This window comes from Crocodylus siamensis, chromosome 12 (genome assembly GCF_052110815.1).
Source record: "Crocodylus siamensis isolate JL-2025a chromosome 12, ASM5211081v1, whole genome shotgun sequence".
NCBI classification, from domain to species: Eukaryota; Metazoa; Chordata; order Crocodylia; family Crocodylidae; genus Crocodylus; species Crocodylus siamensis.
In genome coordinates, this window is record NC_143406.1 from 4300568 (window position 1) to 4322996 (window position 22429).

The 22429-nt window shown below is 45.6% G+C and overlaps 2 protein-coding genes across 2 annotated transcripts; both read right to left on the reverse strand.

Annotated features, from left to right (window-relative positions):
• Positions 1 to 1207: 1207 nt before the first annotated feature.
• Positions 1208 to 5680, reverse strand: LOC149854485 (phospholipase A2, membrane associated-like). Its single transcript, XM_090024117.1, has 4 exons — positions 5629 to 5680; positions 4559 to 4703; positions 3496 to 3602; positions 1208 to 1476 (listed from the first exon to the last, which is right to left on the reverse strand). Exons 1-4 carry the CDS (start codon positions 5663 to 5665, stop codon positions 1355 to 1357), a joined length of 411 nt encoding a protein of 136 aa, XP_089880243.1. The 5' UTR covers positions 5666 to 5680; the 3' UTR covers positions 1208 to 1354.
• Positions 5681 to 16429: 10749 nt separating this feature from the next.
• Positions 16430 to 19857, reverse strand: LOC149854486 (acidic phospholipase A2 PLA-1-like). The gene is made up of 4 exons (XM_090024667.1): positions 19818 to 19857; positions 18817 to 18961; positions 18104 to 18213; positions 16430 to 16575 (listed from the first exon to the last, which is right to left on the reverse strand). The coding sequence occupies exons 1-4, from the start codon at positions 19855 to 19857 to the stop codon at positions 16430 to 16432; spliced, it is 441 nt and encodes a 146-aa protein (XP_089880793.1).
• Positions 19858 to 22429: the final 2572 nt, after the last annotated feature.

A 22429-nucleotide genomic window follows, 5' to 3' on the forward strand; every position in this document is an offset into this window, starting at 1 on the left:
GACCCTGAGCAGAAAAGCAAGACCCTCTAATCAAGAACTCCTGAGCTTTCCACTTTCCGCCAGGAGCACGAATACATCTCAGCCTTGGGATGATATTTTTTTAGCATGAAATCCTCTAAAATACAGGAACAAATTGAACCCACTATTTTAGAATTATGTAGAGAGAAAACTCCCTCCTTCCTACAAATGTACTTGGCCCCCAGAAATCGCAGTCTCTGCACTCATGATTGCAAAGCTGTGGGCCTGAGAAACCAGCTATGTGGAGTCTGGCTGTTTCTTTGCAGCAAATTAAAGGGAGGTAGTGGGGTATGTGTGGAGCGTTCATCAGTTTGGCTGGTTGGGGTGTTACTGGAGGTGGCTGCAATGGGTGTTTTTGCAGCCGTTGAATTGGAAGCTATTTTTCATTTGTTTGCTGGCTGTGCTGTTGGTGGCTGGGAGCCTGAGTGCCAGTGAACCTCAGCCAGACCCCCCAAGAGTGATTTATTCATTGCACAAACGCCGCAAACCCCTGGCAGGTCCTTGCGGGGGACCACCTACAGGTGCAAGACTCCAGCTTGCAAATGCTTCTGTCTCGGCTCGACAGTGACATCTCTCTGACAGTCAGAGAACGACCACCCTAAGGACATTACAATTCTTCCTAGCCCAGCCTTGCCCTGCAAATAATTCAGGCCTGATAAGAGTCATTCTTGTTCCAACAGCACACAGTTCCCTACCCGCTGGACCATATCCTCAGCTGAAATTCCCTGATACCACAGGTATCAACCAGATGAGGATCTTTCCCTTTGCAATTTGAAGCCCCTATTGCAGGGTAGAGGGAAGGCACAGGCTCAGTGCTAAGAATATTGCTTCCCAGGCAGAGGAGCTGCAGAGCCCCAGTTTTATGGTCATATTTTAGGGTCATTTAATTGTTGCGTCATGATGCAGATTAAGGCAGATCGTGTTGGTTATTTAGAAGCAGCTCCTGAGACTTCTCTTGAGTCAATAGCAGCCCCAAGTCCTTGATATAACTTGATTTGCCAGGCCTAGTTCACACATGTGATTGTTCTCTTTTTGATTTGATCATTAATTGAAAAAGACTGAATGCCACAGCCTGTGACCCCATGCAAACAGGATCAACATGAAAAAACAGTACACGCCAGACATAATGAAAATTCCCTGATGCACAGCGTAAAACTTGTATTTGCATAGTTGTATACACCTCCATAAATACAGAACAGGTAATCAGATGTTTGAATAAAAGTAATGCAATGCAGTGCTTTCATCTTCTGAAAATATTGAGTATATTGGCTCTTGTCCAGGAGAGAAGTGGGGCAAATTCTGGGCTGAGTGTCTTTTAATACCAGTTCTCCTCATCTCAACACTTCAACTTTAAGTAAAATCTGTATTTCTTATTGTAGCTGTACAAGTTTTTTTTCAAGCAGAGCACCAGGCGCCTGTCACAGTCACAAGACTGCTCCGTACACCAGGACTGGTGCCCTGCAAACAAACAGAAATAGGAAAAGTGTGTGTCAGTAGAGGCTCTTTGAGTGGAAAGATGAACAGTGTTAGCAGTTGATAGAATATGGCCCATGAAATTATGGTAACGCATGTGTTGTTGAAGTATACTTAACACTACCTATATCAGCAGTGGCCTTAGGGCTGCTGGGGCACTGGGCAAGAGAGTCACTTGGGGCCCCTTAGAGGTATGTACTCGGGTAAACAATATTCACCTATCACAGTTGTATTGTGGATCTTTTAAATATTCTTTGGGGGAACTGGATAAATAGTCGAGTGTTAAAATGCAAATAGAGCCACTTCCTTGTAAAAACTTTACCCCACCACCAGAAAAATGTGGGCCTCTGGGTGGTAGCTCAGTTTGCCCCCCCCTAAGGCCACTACTGCCTGCATGTTAAACAGCCTGTTATCTATTACAGTTTCACAGGCCAGATCTGTGTGCATGTATAAATTGCATATTAATAAGTTGACTAAATGAGTTAAAAAGAACCGAAGAATGCCTACCATATGTTGAAAGGGAAAATGGAAATTATACTCAACAACAACTTAAGTTATTTTTCTGAAGGAAACATTTCTGCATTGGAAAATGCCAGCATGTGCTCTAACATGACGTAAGTTTGTGATACCATAGTCTAGCAGCCAGCTTCCTCCTTGAGGAGCTTGTACGCATTTGAACCAGGATACAAATGGAAAAAAACACCCCCATCCTGGCTCTATTCACTGAACATCAGCAAAGAAAATAGCCGTGTTCAAGCTTCCAGCCAGACTGTAGTATACTGCATGCTATTTCTCCTGTTCTGTGCGTGCTCAGGAAAAAACTTTTCATCTCTAAGTCCCATGGAGCCCTGGTTTCTAATTGATACCACCATAATTAATCATTAATTAACACAAGTCTTTTTTTTTTTCCTTCTGTAGCCACTTGCTTCTAGGTGCTAAAAAAATTCCTGTCCCTGTTGGCTTGCCGGTCTTTCTAAATGCATGGTGCCTATGAGAATTCAGCATACTTCCCTTTCAAGCACAAATCTCAAATGTTAGTTGTTGTCACCCAGAAGCATTTGTCATGTTTTTTTTCTGTGTACATCAATTTAAGCACCAAGCAAAGCTCACTGGTGAGCAGAGACTGGTGTAAATTTGTTTTATCAAATCCAGCAGTTAAGCATGTTTAGAAATTCATATTCAGTGAGCATGACTCTAAATAACCAGGGGAACTGAATGTGGTATGATACGCATGTTGAAGGTATTCAGAGACGTAAACCCCAGCTGGCCGAGAGTTTTTTAGGGAAGTGGGGGTTTTTTTGGCAAGTGCTGTTTCATTGAAAATACGATCATTTACAACAAAGCATGTCAATTAATTTCCCATCTGAAAAACGAAAGTCTTGAAGTAGTTGACATGCTATTTTGACCTCTGTAAAAATGCAAACGGTTCTTTTTGAGGTTGGAGAGCTATGTTGTATGTCTGCTGCCTCTACTAGTGTCTGTTCACAATGCACCTGCACATCTCTCCAGCTTAACTCCCATGTAGATCCAGCTCTGTCAGACCCTCTTACTGCCACCTCCCAGATCATCCTGTGGGCTTCTCTTGCTACCCTTGTCACAGCAAATAGGATTTATGCTTCTCTTCTCTTTTCCTGTTACTGCGACTCAGTGTGGGGCTTTCACAGCTACCTTTGCATTGGAATTCTGATCCAAGAAGAAATGTTAAGACACATTTCCTTATAATCAGTGAAGCCTGACTTCAGAAAACATTACAATTCAGGACTGCACTTAAGTGCACTCTTAAAGTCGACCATGTACTTAAGGACACCTTTAAGGCCTGAATCCCCCCTGGTTAAGCTAGTGACTGCCAGTGACCTATTTTCATATTCCTCATGCATCAGCAAAAAACTCTGGCTTGCTGGGCTCCAGATACAGACTTTAAAAAGGCAAAAGGCAAAGCAGTCTGCTGATCTAGGAGCAGAAACAAACCCAAATGTGCATCTTGCTAACCAGCAGCCAACTCACCACATAATACTGATCCATGTGAGTAGTAGTACTTATAGCTCACTATTTTGGCACAACAGCCATAATACTTCAGCCGTTGATAGCAGGAATCATGAATTTCGCAGCATCTGGGGAGAAGCAAGACTTTAGCAGTGAGACATATAGGAGAGATAGGTTTAAAACACAAGTCAAAAAACCCTCTATTGACTCTTCACCAAAGTACACAAAAAGGATGTGTGTTTTGGTGCCGTGGCCAGGATTCTCCTCGCTTCCATTGGTGTAAATCAGGAACAACAGGGTGAAGTACAGTGGTTTAGCTTCTTAGTTTGATTTACACATGTGTGCATAAATGTGCGTGCACACACACACTCCCAACTATGAAGGCTACCCAAAATAAGCTGAGCACCCAAGGAAAGTGCAGCTATTATGTTTGTTCTCTTGGTGTCCTTCAGGCAAGTTTGCAGCACACGTTTCAGGCATCTCCCCCGATATCTTGCACAGAAGTTTCTGTGTTGCCGAGTCCTTATTGAAATACCCAATGCATTGAAAACTGACCTGAAAATCCAAAATACCTTTCCCAGAGACAGGCTGGTAGACAGATGTTCTAATGATGGCGTTTCCCTCTCTTAACCCTTCACACCACTATGGAAATCCAGAGGTTTTGACTTCAGTAGAGCAATGCCCATTTACACTATCTAAGAGTTGGGCCCATTGCATTTACATGATGGTTAGCACTTTTGGGTAAATATAGATGTGGGTTACAATCTTCAGCATCACAAACTTTGATTTCTAGCAATGCAATCAGTGAGAGCTAAGGGCCTAAACACCTTCCAAAATGTGGCCCTTAATCACTTCATGAGACATTTTTCAAGGGATTTAGGATCCCAAGAGACAGGTGGATGCTTAGGGGGATTAAAAAGAAGTGCCTACCACTGTTTGATTTCCATGAGAGAGAAGCGTCTAGTCACCTTTGAGAATCCCACAAGGTACATATGAATATCACTAAAAATCTGCCCTTAGGACCTTTAAATAATGTGATTGCTCACTAATGTTTCCAGCAGGGTTTCCAAAGACACTTACTTACCTGTCTGTGGCATCTTTTGGACGTCCTTTGCCACCCAAACCGCAGTAGCAGCCATAGAAAGCATAAGCCAGGATGGCATTTTTCCCAGTGACTTCTTTAATCATACTCTGAAGCTGCCACATACTCCCATGTGCCACGGTCACGCCTGTTAAACAGCAGAAGGGAACTTCAGCATTGGGAGGGGAGATATCACTTCTTCCTCTGCTTTACATTAAATCACTTTATGAGCTCTTTGGGACTATGTTTCCTTTTGCTTCACCATCTTTTAGATGCCACCAGGCCCCATCACCTCACATGCCTCCTTTTACTTGTGTAAATAGGGATCATCTCCATTGCTGTTAGTCCTGTTGCATGTCTCACGGAAGCAAGAGATGAGTGGCACCTTTTGCAACTTTTCTCCCTAATGCGCAAGTAGGGAGGACCGGTCCTGTGGGCCAAAAGACTACCAGGAGAAGTAGTTTAAATCACTGGCTACGTCTCACTTGTTCTGGTGCTCATTCCTTTCCCACCCACTATCACACGGAGCCCAACACCACCTCTCATTTTACTAGCTCTGACAGCCAGAACAATCTCCACCTGAGCTACCACAGACTATAAACTGCAACTTATTTTAGGGAACTATGAGCACACATTTTCCCTTGGCAAACTGCATCATCAGTTGAGGCCGCCTTCTCCCTCTTAAAGAACATGCAGGCCACCAGGATGGGTCCACTGGATGTTGCATGGGTCTGGCTACCTCATGCAGGGGAATTTAACTTACCGGTCGGACTCCCTGCCTTCAGAAAGAGTCTGACCACACCACTAATGGCATTGGGCTAATAATGCAGCTTAAAGGAGAATTTCACCCATGTCTATTGAATTTGGAAGCAGGTGTTGTGGCAAGTTACTATACTTTTCAGACAGCTTTTAGGCAAAAGTAATTGGAGAAGGATAAGGAATTAGTGGGGCCGATTCTGATCTTCCTGATTTAACAGTGATATAATCCTACTAGCATCAAGGGATTGACACCTTTTTTTGCACCACTTGAAGTGAGGTCAGGAACTGGCCCAGTGAATTTACTGGACACTTACCAAAAACAAGTATGGTGAGTGCAAAGAGATGCTTCATGTTTCTTCAGGCCCTGGAAAAAGAAACAAGTACATGCTGAGCTAGCATTCATTCAGGCAAAGGACTGAATGACAAACTGTTCTCCTGAGTAAGTGGGCAGTTTTGGTCATTACACAGGAAGCAACCGAAAGGCTTGCTTGAATGCTGGGAGCAGTGGAGCTTACTAACACGGATCCAAGACATCGCGGTGCAGCTTTAGCCTCCAAGCTTAAATCATGATGGGCAGCATTCAAAAGGATGGCATGAGACCTGGGCTGCTCTTAGATTCTCTCTGGGTTTTTGTGAGACTTCAGCATTGTATCAATCCTCAGCATAGCATCAGCTCAGTGTGTGGGGGTGAATCTAACAAGATAGGGTTAGCACTTTCCATGTCGTCTCCCTTCTGGTAATGTGCTTTGTGGTGGTGGCTGGGAAAGGAGACAGCTCAGATGTGAAGAGGCTGATGTCCCTCTAGACCTTTGGCACAGTTCCTGGGAATGGGATCTATTACTTTAGAGCAAAGGTGGATCAGCAGGCAAAGACTTCACTCTCTGGCTCTGTCTCCAATGCTCATGCTGCACTGCCTTCCTCACCTTGCCTGAAGCCAGGGCAGCCTCTGCCAGGCCACTTGTGCCCACCCCAGATCTTCTTTGCTCCCTAGGATGTTGCCTTTAAGACTTCCTTGCAGCTGAGAAAAGGCTTCGACTGGTTCCAGTTTGGGATCATCTGATAGACATTCTCCCCATGGACCTCAAAGGCCCCAGGCAGGTTCTCAGCTGTGGGGCTGGATGCATCCGAAGGGATGAGGGACTCTGCTAACCAGTTAACACCATTTTGATGCCCATTCTTAGGTGCTAGATGCATTGGGCCTGTGTAATCCCCACTGGTTGCAGTGTGGTTGTACCAGGGGGCAACCAAGCCCAGTGCCAGTAATGAGTGACCCGTCTGCTAACCTCCGGCTACAACTTCTCAGGTGTAGTATTAGCCATTTGGAAAGGGATTGAACAATAGTAGTAAAATACCATTGACTGGTCTTTACTCACCTCTTCTGGGGCTGGGGTAATCACTGCAGCTCCTTCTAATTCCCAATCTAACAGATTTGGTTTATATAGACAGATCTGTTTCCTCCCCAACCCATAGTGGTGCTGAGTGGCCACTATTTAATACATATGTTTAACAGATCATCTGGTGACTGGGTTTTTCTGCAAACGAGAATTTCTCCTTTTTTAGGAACCTATTCTCCTTTTCTAGAAAACAAAAGTATTTCCCTTGATCTACAACAAGGTATCTGTTTCCCATGCCCAACTGTTCTCTGGTGGCCGATCTGCAAAGAGTCCATAGGTCAGGCAGTAATTGTACAATGAAGAGTTTTCCCGCACTGAATTCTGTTCATCTCAGACCCAAACCAACCCCAGTTGATATCAACCTGGACACTGGCACTGGTTTGAAGGCCATTAGAGCAGACCCCTGAAAAGGAAGATAAAGGAAGGGTGGCTGATGATTAGCCCTCTTGCTATTAAGGTTGGGGTCCTCCATGGGATCCATGTCTTGAAACACCCTTACCTACCTGGAGATCACTTGGCACTTATGCAAGGCTGTGTTTTGAAGAAGCTCTACTGTCTAATTATCCCTCAATAGATGGCTGCTATTTAAAGGGCTTTTGCCCCAACTCCTTACAGTTATGACACAGGAACTGAAGCCTTCTGCCCATCTCAGGACCTGGGTGGGAGGATGACCTGAAGAAGGGCATGGGAAATCATCTGCGGAAGGGCACAATACATGATGCCTGATAGCTTAGAATCACTGAATCATAGAAAATGAGGGTTCGAAGGATGTCAGGAGGTCACCCACCTTCTCAAAGCAGGGCCATCCCCAAGGGGATCATCCCAAACATGGCTTTGTCTATCTGGGTCTTAAAAACCTCTAAAGATGGAGAGTTCACAACCTCTCTGGGTAACCTGTTCCGGTGTTTTACTACCCTCCTAGTGAGAAAGTTTTTTTCTAATATCTAACCTAAACTTCCCTTGCCACAACCTGAGCCCATTGCTCCTTGTTCTGTCACCTGCCACCACTGAGAACAGTCCAGCTCCGTCCTGTTTGCAACCACCCTTCAGATAGTTAAAGGTTGTTATTAAATCCCCTCTCAGTCTTCTTTTCTCTAGACTAAATAAGCTTGTCCAACTCTTCTCCTGACTATACTGGTAAAAGATATCATAAAAATCCCTCACTTTTCATACACCTTGTGGACCATTATGGCCGCAAAACACTCCAACCCTTTGACTACATGCAAATATGTCATCTGTAACAATTAGCAGAAAAGCCAAAGTGAGGAGAGCCCCTTCTTGTTCTCTTACTAATTTCAACCAAGCCCAGTGGTTGCAAGAACCGTAGAAAATATTTCTGGAACTCCTCGTTGTCATTGTCTGGGCCTCAGACAATAGGATTTCCCTCAGCTCAGACCAGAAGTATGGACTTCCCTCTTTAATTGCATGGCAAAGTATGCACCCAAGGCCAATGATAACCTGAATGCCCCAACCCAGCTCAGTCTGAGACAGCAGATGGAGATGGAGAAGTTCTGTAGCTGACTCTTATTATTATGGTGAGAATACATTTTGATGCTCAAGGACCTAGGTCTGAAATGTGAGAGTCTCGTATTATTTACAATAGCACTGAGAGGCTTTTTTCCCCATTGGAAATCAAGGCTCCATTCTGTTTGGTGCTGTACGTACATATAGTAGAAGACTGCCTTTCCACAGACAGGACAGACAAAAGTTTCCCTCTTGGTTACCAGTGCTTTCCTGCTAGCCCATGGAAGGAATGCAGGAGATACAGATATTTGGCAGGGGTATAAATTGAAAGACTTAAGCCCTTTGTGCCCCACTGTATTGCCTGCAGGACCAGTTGTGTGAACCCAGTCCCGCTTAGGGAGTCACACTGGGCCAGAGCGATAGCTTTGGTACTGCTGTTGGGGTGTAAAAGGCCGTTAAGGGGCTTCAGAAAATTCCCCAGCACGTCTGGATTTATACTGCATCCTGGTTTCTGTAGGAGATGGAGAAAGGTTGTGATGAGGTGGGTCGAATCTGGAATGGGCTTTCAAGGGAGGTGGTGCTGTCCCCTACCCTGGGGGTCTTCAACAGGAAACTGGGCAAGCACCTGGCTGGGGTCGTCTGACCCCAGGGCTCTTTCCTGCCCAGGGCAGGGGGTTGGGCTCGATAACCTACTGATGTCCCTTCTGATCCTAACATCTATGAATCTATGTTTGCTAGATTGGAAGGAGGAGGAACCAAACCATCCACTACTCCGGTCTATCCTTCACCAGTAAAATGGACCTCAAGGTCCCTTCTTGGCCACTGCCAGAGAGGTGACTTTCACCCAATACATTCCATCACAGTCAGGACATATTTTCCCCATGAGTCTCTATATTCTCTCTCCCTTTTTTCCCCTCCTCCCCTTAAAGAAAGATCTCCCAAGGGTTCCAGCTGTGCCATTATTAATATTATTGTTGTCACATCAAGATGGAGGGCAGGGCTCTGACCTGGCTGAACAGCTAATCAGGCACACCAAGGGGAAGCCTTCTCTCTGTGCTCACACCAGGAAGCCCTAAGACACTGGTGATCATTTTCCAAATGCTTCTTATCAGTTGAAACCCAGCGATATCACTGCCCATTGGATGGGTCTGCACAGAGAGACCTTTGTTTGGAAGCTCCACAGGCGCCAGCACAGGGGACTTCCTCCTGCTCATTGCAAAACAGGTTTCTGTGAAACAAAGCATAGAAGTCTGCCTGGGTCTGTGCTATAAGTTCTTAGTTATTTATTTCACATTTACCCTATGGTTTGCATATATACATCAAGGGGTAGATCCTCAGTTGGCATGTATCAGCAGAGCTAGAGGAAGCTGCAGTATTCCTATGTGAGAGCCACCCTTTCTTCCGGTTGCAAGCAGGACAAACCCGGGAGCCTGCGAGATACTGTTTACTTCTAGGGAAAGCCATGTCCTGTAAAGGGCTCTGCTTCCAAGTGCCAGTGTCAATACCCATCGGTGAGAATAAAGAGGATGGCATGGATTTCACTGGCCCTTTCAGGCGCTCTGCCCTGTCTATCACTGTGCAGCTGGAGAGACTGAGGAACATGCTCCAGAAAGCTTATTTCCAAGTGCATGACACTCCATCCTGCTGGCTTAAAGTCTTTAAACTCACTTTCCATCCCAGCTTGTTTTCATTCTCTTTTAGGCCCTGTATCCACATTTTCACTGCTCTTGGATGATAAGGTTGGAGGGGACTAGAAATGGTCACCGCTGACCTCCCATAGAATTTCACCTAGAAATTCCTGCATTGAACACACCAGCTTGTGGCAGAGCGAACTGTTGGAAAAGACCAGCTGGGCCCAGCTGATAAATTCAAAGGAAAGACACCCAATGGAAGATGGATGAGATGAGGCACTTGGCTATATCTGAGTGCCTTGCTCAGCCTCCAGAAGAAGACTTTCCACTGGCTCCTTTGGTCTGGGGACTTTCCTGCAATCAAGTAGGTTTCATCATTGGGAAAGTTCCTTCATATTCATTTGAAACTCTTCCTTGTTCATTTTCTCCTGCTTCTCAGTCCAAAGCAGTGCTACTACTTTTCCACCTGTGGCCACAAGAATGTGTGAATTAAACATGACTAGCCTGAGTGTTGGCAAAGACCTGGTGCAGTCATCATGTAGATGTGCTGGAGTCAGCTAAGGGAGCAGGGGAGAGTCCCAGACTGTTTGGGCTGGTGTAACCACAGGGAAATACATTTATATTTCAAAGCAGAACCTGTAAGAGGTGACTGGAATACCTGTTAAGAGACAAACACGCTGAATGCATGGGTGGTGAGAGGTATGCTATACATGAAAAGCATGCTATGGTCACTCATACCCTCATTGCCATGCATGTGCATTTTCACAGACGTGCATTTTGCACATTGGCTTCTATTCTACTCAGGAGAGCACATAAAACACCAGCAGACTCTCCCTATTCCCGAAGAAGGGTGTTTGTACCCGAAAGCTTGCAAAGAACAATTTTTCCAATTATTTAGTTGGTCTAATAAAAAATAACACATCTACCCAAAGAGCCTTGTCTGCTATGGTCAAGACACCCGAGGGGGAGAAGGAGGTGTAGGTTTGCCCAGAAGGACTTTCTGAATACCTGGATGTAAGGAGACACTTTCCCCTTCTGGATTAAGTAAGACTTATGCAAGGTTTTCTGTTGGGTTTTTTTGGTTTATTATATTGCGTTCTAAGTTAGACTAAGTTGTGTCACCGTGTCTTACAGGGCTGTGTCTTAACTTAGGCAAACTTTTTCCTGATGTTCTTTGTCATGTGCTTGAAGTGGCAAATTGCTGTGTTCAATAAATGCTCCCTTCAGAGAATGGACTATTCTTTTTTAAGCAGTTATGAATTCAGTGCCACTACCCATAGTGTAATATTAAGTCCGGTAACAGTGGGTTTACTTGAGGACACAGTTTCATAGGCCAAATGCACAGACCAGCTGACGGTGTGTGTGACTCATGGGAGAATGATTTACAGGGTAAGTTAAATATCAGGAAATGGAATAAAATATTGAAAGCTTCTAACTCACCCTCAGATTTTTCAAGCCTCATTTGTGCTTTACATCAAGCCAACTGGACTTCATTAGATTGATATGTTACCAGCAAATATGTGTCTGGCTTGGTTACATTTTTGCTGGCAAAATTCATCATATGTAATTTGAATGCCAGCTCCCCCCTTAGATATTGCCAAACTTAATTTCTTTAATAGAAATAAATGAAAATGGCACTGAAGGATGATTTTCTACTGGCCTCTAGGGCAAATCCATCCCTGATGTAATTTCGCTTGGTAAATCAGGAATTAATTTATCACTGCGCCTTTACTCCCAAAATGCCTTTACTCCAGTTGGCCTGGAAAAAGATTACTGCTAAGGTTTTGTATAACAAGGATTTTGCAACTGGTTCCCTGCACCATTGCAAAGAGAGTTCGGGACACTCTTTTAACTGTTTGAAAAAATGTGTGCTGATAACCAAAATGCTGTCAAGTACTTTTTGTACTACTTTGTGTCTTGTAAAAGAATAATAAAGACCACAAAGCCATTTGAATGGTCAACCTTACCAGTTGGTTTAAGAGCTCACCAGGCTGGGAGAATCAGACAATTCAGAATAAATTGTCATAACTTTTTATTTCCCTCCTTGCTTAGCTAGTGTGCTGACTTACCTTCTTTCCCTGGAGGACTGTGTTGACCTGTGTGTTTTTGGAGTGAGACAGTAGACCTGGAAGCTGACAGCTGAATTGCAACCTTCTTGGCAGCAGTGTGAGATGGGGAAAGATGCTGATTCCTAGGTTAGGATATGGCTGTAGCTGTAACAGCTCATTTCTAGGTCCCAAAGATCCTCTCAATCCTTCAGGTAAGCCAGGATTTGGGATTTCTATGCAAAGACAGCAAACCATTCAGAGAAACCCACTACACTTCCATGGTTCCCACAGGGATAGGAAAAGGCTTAGCATTTCAGCTTTTAAAAAACTTTCTTCAAGCTGGACCTCAAAGATTCAAGAGTCCCAGGGGTATTACTGCTCCATGGGCGTCGCAAGCCCTTTGAGGAGGATGAAGTTCTGGAGTGGAGGATCTCTGATGGTGGTAGCAGTGTGATCCTCCTCACCAAGCTAATGAGATAGAGAGCCTAGACTGCTCTGCTCTTCCCGTGAGCGCACCACTGTTCTTCGCCTCTGAAGAGTGACTTGTATAAACCAGGAAAAGGCATGCTGTCAAGAAGCCAAGGGACTAAGGATTTGGGTCCTCTTCATGTGACTGGGAAATAATGTTATGTGACAAACTGAGAGAAGGTGTCATTGCCTAAGGCGACCTCAACTATGCACTTGCCAAGCACCAGGCACATTGCAGCAGCAACTCTTGCTTGTTTCCCTCGAGAGGTGGGTTTTCTTAGCCCTTAGCAGCAGTTCTGCAGTGCCCTGGTGAGGCGACCCTCTCCGACTCCTCTGCCTGATTTCTTCTTGCTGTCAGATGAGACTGATCTTTTGCTGTGTACTGGGCAGCCCCTCGTGGGTCCCAGGTGTTTTTTTTAAAAAGGTTTAGACAAGCCAATCCCTTTGGTTCTGCTCCGGGCACGAATTATTTGGCATTACTGAGCAGGGAGTCCTTTTTTATTTATTAGTATTTATTTGGTTTGATTTCTGAATGCAAAATGTATTTATTCTGGATCTGGTGGCAATACATTCACCAAAGTAACATGGGACAAGACAATGCAAGAGACAACAACAGAGCAAGGAAAATATAAATATCAGCCAAGTAATTACGGTCAGCTTCATGATTAAAAAACAATAACCTTTCAATGAAGCCCTGACTAGAGTCTTCCCAACAACTTCAGTGGGGTTTGGAAATATGTGGACAATCAAGGGATCAAAACCATACCGAGTGAAATCATGCCTCATCTGATACCAGTGCAAAAATCCTCTGGTGGAGGCAGGAGTTTACCCATTCACTTACCAGTGTGCCCCACTTACCAAGCCTGTATTGGTATTCCCAAGGACCCTTGTGCTTGCTACTTATAGACTTGCACGCACTCTCATTTTAGGTACTGATGCCAGGGGTATGTGGTACAGAAGGGCAGAGACAGCACTTCAAGGATGTCCTCAAGGCCAGCTTGAAAAAACGCAGAGTGCGAATTAAGGGGAAGCTCAGTGGGGACACATAAGAGATGAGAGCCCCCCTGTAAGATTTGACAATCATAACCTAGAGGTGTCTCCAATTGGATTGCTCCTTTGCTTAGGTGGACTTGGTAATCAATGAACCAGTTTAAATTTTTGCAGACCCCCGCAAGAGTCAAAGTGTAATTCATACCCCGGTAACATGGACATCAACTAACTCATGGGAGATGACTATTGCCCAGGACTGCTCCAAATGGAGGAAGAGTCTGCTGGAAGGATCTCAGTTCTTTGAAACCTTACCATGACAGCAGGAGACAGATGAATGCAAGAACCAGTGTGTCATAGACTGAATCAAGAATCCAGAGCCACCCACCGTGCCGGTGACTTAGTCACAACAGAGTCTGTCGCTCCTGGATTGACCTCGTCACCCATCTTTGGACCCACAGATAAAGCAGTCATGGAAGACAATCAACCTCAACTGCGAGGGATTGCTGATATACGGGACAATGGCTGATGATATCAATAGAGAATTATAGGCCCTGCTGTAGAGTGGGGCTGAGGAGTGTCAGAGAGGGGCAGCTGGAAGGACAGAGGTTGAGGACCAGAGGAGAGGTTGCTGGGTGGAAGAGAGAGGTAGAAATGTTCAGTGTGATTCTTCTCCTTGCTGAGTCCAATGGACAGTGTTGGAGACGGTGTGCACTGCCCATCTTTGCACCCTCCAGCCCCCTCTGGGTTGAGAGCACAGTAGAGTCTGGATGGTTCTTGGTGTGAAGTCCTGCAGCTCTCACAAAGATGAGGGTTTGCCAACCAGCTGGGTGTCATATACAGCCGCAAGAAACACCCATGTGGCTGCTAATGTACTTCGACCATTTGCTATAGGCCTGTAGAAAGGAAAGGGCAGTGCTGCTGGGTGACTTGGCTGCCCCTCTCCCTCAGAAGCTGCTGGCATTGCTGGTAGTGTCCACACCAAAGACTTTAGCCTGGAGCTATTCCAAGACTCAGGAAGCATTTCCCAGGGTCTTGTGTGATCTCTTGTATTTGCAGCTGGTGGGATCTATTGGAGCTGCTCTGGCTGCAGCAGTGCCGTGACACCATGGTCTGTCTCTTCCTCAGGTTTCTGCAGACATGTGGAAACCTTGGCAATCATGGCAGTCAGTGCTGACCCCTACGAACCCTGTGCCCCATCCATCACTCACTACCACTGGTGGGCAGAGCAGGTGGCACCTGTCAGCACAGCAACAGCAGCCATGCTAGAGACCGCGGGAGCTGCTTGAGTCATCTGCTTTAAGCCTGTATGATGAACATACCAAAATATGGACTTGGATGGATCCAAGTACAGACTGGCGATATTGCCGAGATTGTGGAAATATTTTGATGTCAAGCAAACAGCTGGGATTCAGAAAACAGGGCCAGCAGATCAGTTGTGTGCAGCGTATCCTGGCACCTTGCAGTCATCGACACATTTTTCTTTACAACTCACAACAGCCCTGTGACGTAGGCCACTGCCAGGATCCTCGCCTTACAAAGGCTGAAACGTGGCACAGAGACTAAGTGAATTGCCTAGATTATACAGAAAGTCTGTGACAGCAGGGGATAGAAACTGTCACCTGAGCTCGGCAGCTTGAACACTAGGTTGTCCTCTCTCCCTGCACTGAGTTAGATCCAACGTGTGTGTGATCTGGGCTTTATGCAGCTCTGCCTGTCTTGACCTCTCCACACCTGCGGCAAAGGGTCAGGGGTAGGACATTGCTGGAGGCAAACTCTTTCCCTGAAAAGCTCTCTCCACTCTTTTGCAGTTTTGACCATTGCCTATTTGCAAGTGCCCTGGCTGTGGAAGGACTTGGAGCTAAAGTTATTCGGGGGGAACAGATCTCTTAGTTGCACAGCAATGGCTGTTCCCTATGGAAAACTCCTGGAGTGCAGTCCAGCCAGGAATAACACTGAGGCATGGAAAGTGCTGACTTCCTTTCTCTGCTAGACGCTGAAAAATGGAAGGCAAGGCTATGGTGTCATCCACATCCCCAGCTGCTCTGTGTTGGCAAGGCTCCCTCCGTGTTCAAGTTCATCTTATTCTCGCTCAGGGTCAGGTAGGTACAGCCTAAGCGTATATTGCAAAAGCCCTGATGAGTAGGATAGTCCCTTTGCACCAGGTGCTGCACGAACATTTTGTTTCCTGTGTGTGACTATTTGTGTGTTCAGGTGAAATGCAGAAAAGGCTGAGTTCTTTGGTCTCTGAGATGACCGACACATTTCATTATCAGTGTCAGTGTGAGACTCTCCACTCCAGCACTGCCCCTGTGTGTGGGAGCCTCTACGGCCATGCCCCCAGACCCTGGCAGTGTGTCTGTCTGCATGCGGGAATGCCCTCCTGGCAGACTCCTGACCAGATTCTTACTGGGGAGAGAAGATACAGTGGCGGTGTGAGCATTTACATAGGTGAGGGGTCTCTATGCAGAGATGGAGGTATTTCAGTGGTGAGTGGAGTGAACCTTATATACAGATCTGAATGTTGTGGCTCTGGCTCCTATGCAGAGCAAAAGGGCTTCCCTGTATGATGGGAGTTTTAATTTCTGTATCCAACCCTCCACATTCTTCCTCTTGATCCCCTCTTCTCCGTCCCTTGGCCTGGATGTCAGAGAAGTGGAGGGCCTAAGCCACAGAGAGAGTCGGCATGCGACCAGCAACTCATCCACTCCCAACTTTCTACTTCGGCTGGTTACTGCTACTAAAGACAGCGAGGAGACTGTTGTATTTTTCAGTCTTCCAGGAAACACTGAAGGGCTTTCAGCTGCAATCTCTTTATTTTTATCCCAGCTGGAAGCCAAGACAAGTAGGAAAGGAAGGAAAAGCTGAGAAACAAAAGCTGGTGCCCCTCCAGGGAGGGTGAGTTACGCATATTGGAGATATCAGACTACAAGAGGGGCTCCATTTTCCCTTATGGTTATTTAGACATGATTCCCAGGGACGGCTCCTGGTCTGGGCTGAAAGGATGGCTCCAAAGAGAATCCTTGGCAGGGTCCAGACTCAGGTCTTCCTTGTTTAAATTTCTCCCTTAGAAATGAACAAAACCAATCACCAGCTACAAAGCAGCCTGTCTCCTACTCCTCCTCAGCAGGTGAGTTTCTTTCTTCCGCACTTCTTACTTGGATAGAAGAGGTAGGACTTCTTGTAAGTTCTCAGAGTGCTCTTGAAGCATAAGGCAGCTGCCCGGTCACATTCGCAAACTTCTCTTTTGCAGGAGTTGGGGGCATTGACTAGAAGAAACAGACACACAACGATCTTTAGCAGCTCTGCTCACATGGCCATCATCACCTCTGTCACTGTGCAGTTCTGTGACCAGAGTCAGGCTTCCAGCATACACAGACTAGCAAATGTTCCCACAGAGTATTCAGATCTGTGGATCAGCCACCACAAATGTACCTTGTGGTACAGATTTGCAGGGGCACAGGCAACCCAGTTAGGTGGAGATCCCTGCTAATCCCAGTCCTAGCAGTTTAGGGATTGGGAACCACTCCTCTCTGACACAGGTGGAGCAAATTACTTGGAGCAGTAAACTGATTCTGCTCATTGGGTGTGTCTACACGTGCAAGTAGTACGAATGAATATATACTCCAGCTCAATCTGAGTAAACTAATCCCGATGTCACTGTCTACATGTGTGTTTAAGCACAGTAATTTACTGTGCTGCTGGATACCACTTTTATCTGATGGGACTACCCAGCAGCACAGTAAATTAGTTTACTGTGCCCTAATTGCCATGCACATGTAGATGGTGACAATTTAATATTCAGCAAATAAGTTTGCAGTGCAATAAAACATTGAGATGTAAATGTATGGTGCAAAGCTGACTCCTAGTGGAGCGTTAGCTTGACACTGCAATAGTTGTGGATGGCAGGCAGACATCTAGATCTAATCTAATCCGAGGATCTGTCTATCATGGAGTTGGCAGCATGTAGAGTGTCACTTTATTAAGCAGCATCTGTCTTGTTCCTTTTGCAATACAATCCCCCCTACAGTCCACTTGCTGCTTTTGCTAGTCAGCTGCACAGCCCATGTAACTGAACTCCAGATACATCACAACATCCTGCCCCCATGATAATGTAGCTCTGGATTCTCACTTGCTCTCAGCTGTCAAGCAAGAGTAGCAAGAAAAAGAGATACAAGAGGCCAAAACTGAGTCACAGATTTCCTGGTGAACACATTCGTCGTTTCTACAAAACAGTATATGCACTTGTGTGTATAACTTGTGTGTATAACCCTATGTGTACCTATCAGTCAGCTTAGTTCTTTATACTATATATCTGTCACCATGTATATATATCAGTGGGACAGACAGATGGAGAGACAGATAATGGTTGATTCTTGAATTTGGGATAGCACCTATACCCAATTATCAATGAGTCTGGGGGAAAAGAGTGACCCTCTGTCAATACTAAAGGCCAGGATGGTTTGGGCAACAGCATCCTTACATAGGCAGCTGGCTTTCCTTTTCCACGTAGGTCAAGGAACGGTGTTAAATTAGTGCCTGCCATGCACGCAGCTTGCATCGAGCTCTGAGCTGGCCAGAAATGATCAGCCATTAATTGCCAAGATCCTATAAGTTTGATTGTCTGTTAAAAAGCAGGTGGGCAATGCTGGAGCCCACATTGACTGCATACTGTAAGTAGTTGGACTACATTTAGTCTAGCCCTTGGAATAATTTCCCCACTTTTGGACCTTCCTGGCTTTGTTCCAGTCAAAGAAACTGCAGTACAATTGGTTTATGGAAGAGAAAAATACTCACGACAGGTGATGTTTCCTTTGCTGATTCTCTGCTTATACCGAATAATTACAGGGCTTTTACACCCCCTTTGCTTAGCCCTCCTGTAGCAGCAGTCATGGGCATAGCAGCACCTTGAGGGAGAACCCACATTGCAGTCAGGCCCTGGTTACAAGGGCTGAGAATCCCCCCTGGATTATACACAGAAGAGAATGTCTATATTGGACTCTCCTTACTTGTGCAAACTTCCATTCATCTGGCCCCTGCTCCCCCTGACTGGGCTAAAAACTTATTTTAAGGAACTGTGCTTTGCCTGTTAATGCAACATTAACTCCAAAGACAACCATAATCCACATTCCTTCCTACCCAGACACATGCATACCCAAATATGCTGAGCAAACCTTTATTCAGTGCCGTCTTATAAGTATCTAATGATGGACATATAAAGGGCTTTACACAAATACACACCTTAACTCCCATCATCACCAATCCTTTTCTGGTGGACTTTCCCAGGCTGTCAGCAAAGCATCCATTTTTCTAAAGACAGTTACGTTTGTGTGCCTGAATAGGACTGTGAATTACCAGGACTAGCAGACTGCAGCCCGCACTAGGTAATAATGGGCAATTACAAAATAATCTGCATATCTTCCTGATGCTAGGTATGTGATAGTCATCTCATGCCCCTAAGCATGTTGTCTGCAGCCACTTAAAATGATGGTGCTCCTGGTACTACTCACCTATCAGTAGCATCCACTGGAGTTCCCTTTCCACCTAGTCCACAGAAACATCCATACTTATTATAGGACAGTAAAGCATTTTTCCCAGTTGTGGCTTTGATCATTTTCCCAAATTGTATGGCATTCCCATGTGCCAGAACCACATCTTCAAAAGAACAAAGGGGAATAGTAAATTTAGCAGCAAAGGGAAGCAATCCCTGAAAAGGATTGAGGCTGATGTTCAAAATGGAAGTATTACAGAGAAATTATCAAGTTTAAAAAAATGCCCCCAAGCAGCAGCATAAGGTGCGTTTAATTGCCAACAAACACAAGCTTCATCCATCTGTTTTCTCTTCACTCTTCTCCCAGGACATGAGTTCAAGACTCTCCTAGTAGCTGTTGTTGATAGCATATAAAATAAACAGCTTGGTGCTCTGTTTTAAGTGCATGTGATAGGGCTGGAGTGGTGTTGTAGCTGCGATGGTCCAGGAAATGTGATGTTATCGATGGTTGCAGGGGAAACACAAAACCCTGAACTCAAGAATTGGCTGTGAAAGGGAATTTACTACTTTCCGTGGATATTTATTTTAATAACTCTACAAGCCATTAGGTTCTTAGTGACAATTTTAAGGAAAAGCTTTGCCCTTCTCTGGAAATTTTCCAGAGGCATGAGTATAGACTGGAGAGCCATGAAGGTTGACACTAGCTCTGCTGTATGGGCCTCAGACCAGTATTAAGTACCCAGCTCCCACTGAATTTAATTGCAGTTATGGGTGCTCAGCATTTGTTTAAATCAACCCCACAACCTCTGCCTTAGTTTCAACATCTGTAAAATGGGAACAATCATGCCGCTATACCTCCTAACATATAGAAAATATGATAAATTTGAGCTCTAACACAATTATTATTTTGTTTTAAAAAAGATATCATGGGTTGAATAAAGTGAATCCCTGGACTACAAGTATTTGGGAGCTTAATGGCCTCACTCTACATTCCCATAGGAAAGAGTTTTCTGTGCTTACAGCAGATGAGGAACACAGCAATTAGCAAGAGACTTTTCATTGCCATGTCAGTCCTGAGGATAGACCGCACACAGACCTAGACCGTCTCCTCAGAGTTGTATCTGAACTGAATCCTTAACTTGGACATTAAATATGATTTGGGGGAAGTTTGTTATTACGCTGAAAACTCATAAAATATGCTTTCAACCAAGCAAGCAAATAGAGATGATCAACAGAAACATTTGAGCATCGGGGAAGGGAAAGAAAACATTTATTTAGAGGTGCTTGAAGGATATCGCTGACTTTGAACATGTCTAGGCTTCTGCGATGTTTTGATCTGACACATATGTTCAGTGTAATTCATTTGCTGATAAGCAATATTTCATCATATATTTTTAATGCGTAGCGATCCCTTGATCTTCTATTGGCTGGGCCAAGAGCCCTGCTATTGATTATGTATGGTCTCTGTCTTGTTTCTTTTATAACCAGCCCGGTTTTAATTGTGGTCTATATTTATTCGTGGGGAACGCATTTGGTTAACAGGAGAGGTATACAAAGGAGAAAGAAGTTCAAAGATATCAAAATGTCAATAGTGTCAGAACAGATGGGTTTTGGACAGCAAAGGTATAAAACCTAATGAGTCAGGTGTGCTTTGTAGTTGAGCAGTGTAAAAAGATACAACCTTAAGCATATACAAGGAACTATTTTAGTCCCCCGACAGACCAAACAGAATGCAAACCAGAAGAAAGCTACATGATTAGACAACTCGCTGGCATGTATCAGAAATGAATAATTTTAAAGAGACACAGACAAGTAACTTTAGGTCTCCAAATTCAGTGTCTCTTAAGCTAATACACTTGATTTTTTTCATGTTGCTGATATTAATCAGGAGTAACTCCAATGAAGACAGCAGAATTACACCAACTTAAAACTGGCATAAGTGAAAGGAGAATTAGACCTTAATTTTATGCTGACACCCTGATCCAGATCAACTAGTATCTTACTTCCACTGAATTGTATGGGTAGCCTCGCTTAGGGTCAAGAAGGGCCACAGCACTAGGTCCTTTATGTTCATTCAGGGCTGCATCTGCAGTGGTGCTAGAGCATCACAACACTGGGCACTGCAGCTTCTAGTAGCCTTACTGCTTAGTGGAATTTAAGACCTTGAGTTGGGCATCTAGGTCGGCTGGGGGCAATTCCTGTCACCTAAGAAAGGGACTCAGGGTGCTAAGCTAGTCAAATGGAAATACCCTGTCCCCTCCGGGATTTAGGGGCCTGTATCCCCTCAGTCAGACATGTGTCCTCGAGTGCCTTCCCTTTGCCACAAGACACACCTAAAGGAGGCTGCATCCACGCTCAGCATTTGATCCAGTAGCTCAGTGGTTAGCATGCACCAAGGCTGTGGGGAACTTGCACCAGTTCCCTTCTCAGATGGCCAGGATTTGAACCTGCATCTCCCACATGAATGCTCCAGCCAGGTTTCCACTTTGCACAGGATAATATTCATAAGCCAGAGAAAGAAAAACTCTGCAGTCAAGTGGTTTGGCCAGTCATCTGGAGGGTGGGGATATCTGTGCTCCAGTCCCTACTCCAATGACAGCTAATGCATTTTCTATTAAGTATGCACCGAAACAAGGGCTTGAAGGCAGGTCTCTGTGCTCTCAGGTGCCCTCACAACTAGGTTATGGGGCCACGCTTACTCTCTGTCTCAATGAATATTTAATTGGGCCATGTGAAGTGGAATCTAAGACAGCACTTCAAGAATCCCCTGCAGCCAGCAGGTAGGAGAGGCAGCTTGACATCCTCCCAGGCAGATGAGGAAATTCTCCGCGGCTTTCCCATAGCCTGGGCCGCCGCTTCTAGCTGTTGGACACCAGCAACATCACTACTGCTGTGTCCAGGGCCTGGCCAGGCAGGACACAGACCCAAGCGCCCATTTTTTACAGCGAGGGCTGTTGCCAGAAGACGGTTCTGGGGCTGCTGGACCTCAAGCGGAAAACTAGGCTGTCACTGGCGATTCCATTTCTTCCTCCAAACAGCCCGCACGTCACACTACAATGCCACGGTCCATCACCGCTCAGAGACCTGCATGCGGTTGAGGACATAGATTGAGATCATAGAAAATTCAGGTGGGAAGCGACCTCGGGAGGTCACATCTAGTCCAACCCCGCTCAAAGCAGGACCCTCCCCAACTAGATCATCCCAGCCACGGCTTTGTCTACCGAGGTCTTAAAAACCTCCATGATTGGAGACTCCAGGGGTAGCCTGACTTGTGCCTACGTGGTAGTGGCAGGGGAGCCTGAAGGAACCAAGGTCACCAGGGCACCCCGTGACCTTTGCTGTGCCTACATGAGGCCTGCCAGGAAAACAGCAAGCTTGCCTTCATTAGGGCACCATGGGAAACACAACAGCCAATTTGGCGGGGGGACAACTGAGAGGACAGGGCAGGAGGGCCGCTCGAGGATATCCAGCGGGCGCTGCCCAGCCAACCTGCCCAGAGACATGAGCAGAGCCCAGCCACTGGGCCCAGACACAGCCTCCTTCCCGCTCAGAGAGGGCGAGCGTGCGGCCCATGGTGGCTGTGTACGAATGTCCTGGAGGACTGGAGCAGACAGCAGGGACAACACGCTAGC

Coding starts and splice junctions, on each gene's coding strand:
- LOC149854486 (XM_090024667.1), bottom strand. CDS start 19,857: ATGAAAAGTCTCTTGCTAATTGCTGTGTTCCTCATCTGCT. Junction 18,214..18,816: donor CCAGTGGATGCTACTGATAG/GTGAGTAGTACC, acceptor TTCTCCCTCAAG/GTGCTGCTATGCCCATGACT. Junction 16,576..18,103: donor CAAAGGAAACATCACCTGTC/GTGAGTATTTTT, acceptor TGTTTCTTCTAG/TCAATGCCCCCAACTCCTGC.
- LOC149854485 (XM_090024117.1), bottom strand. CDS start 5,665: ATGAAGCATCTCTTTGCACTCACCATACTTGTTTTTG. Junction 3,603..4,558: donor CCAAAAGATGCCACAGACAG/GTAAGTAAGTGT, acceptor GCTTCTCCCCAG/ATGCTGCGAAATTCATGATT. Junction 1,477..3,495: donor ACATGGATCAGTATTATGTG/GTGAGTTGGCTG, acceptor GTTTGTTTGCAG/GGCACCAGTCCTGGTGTACG.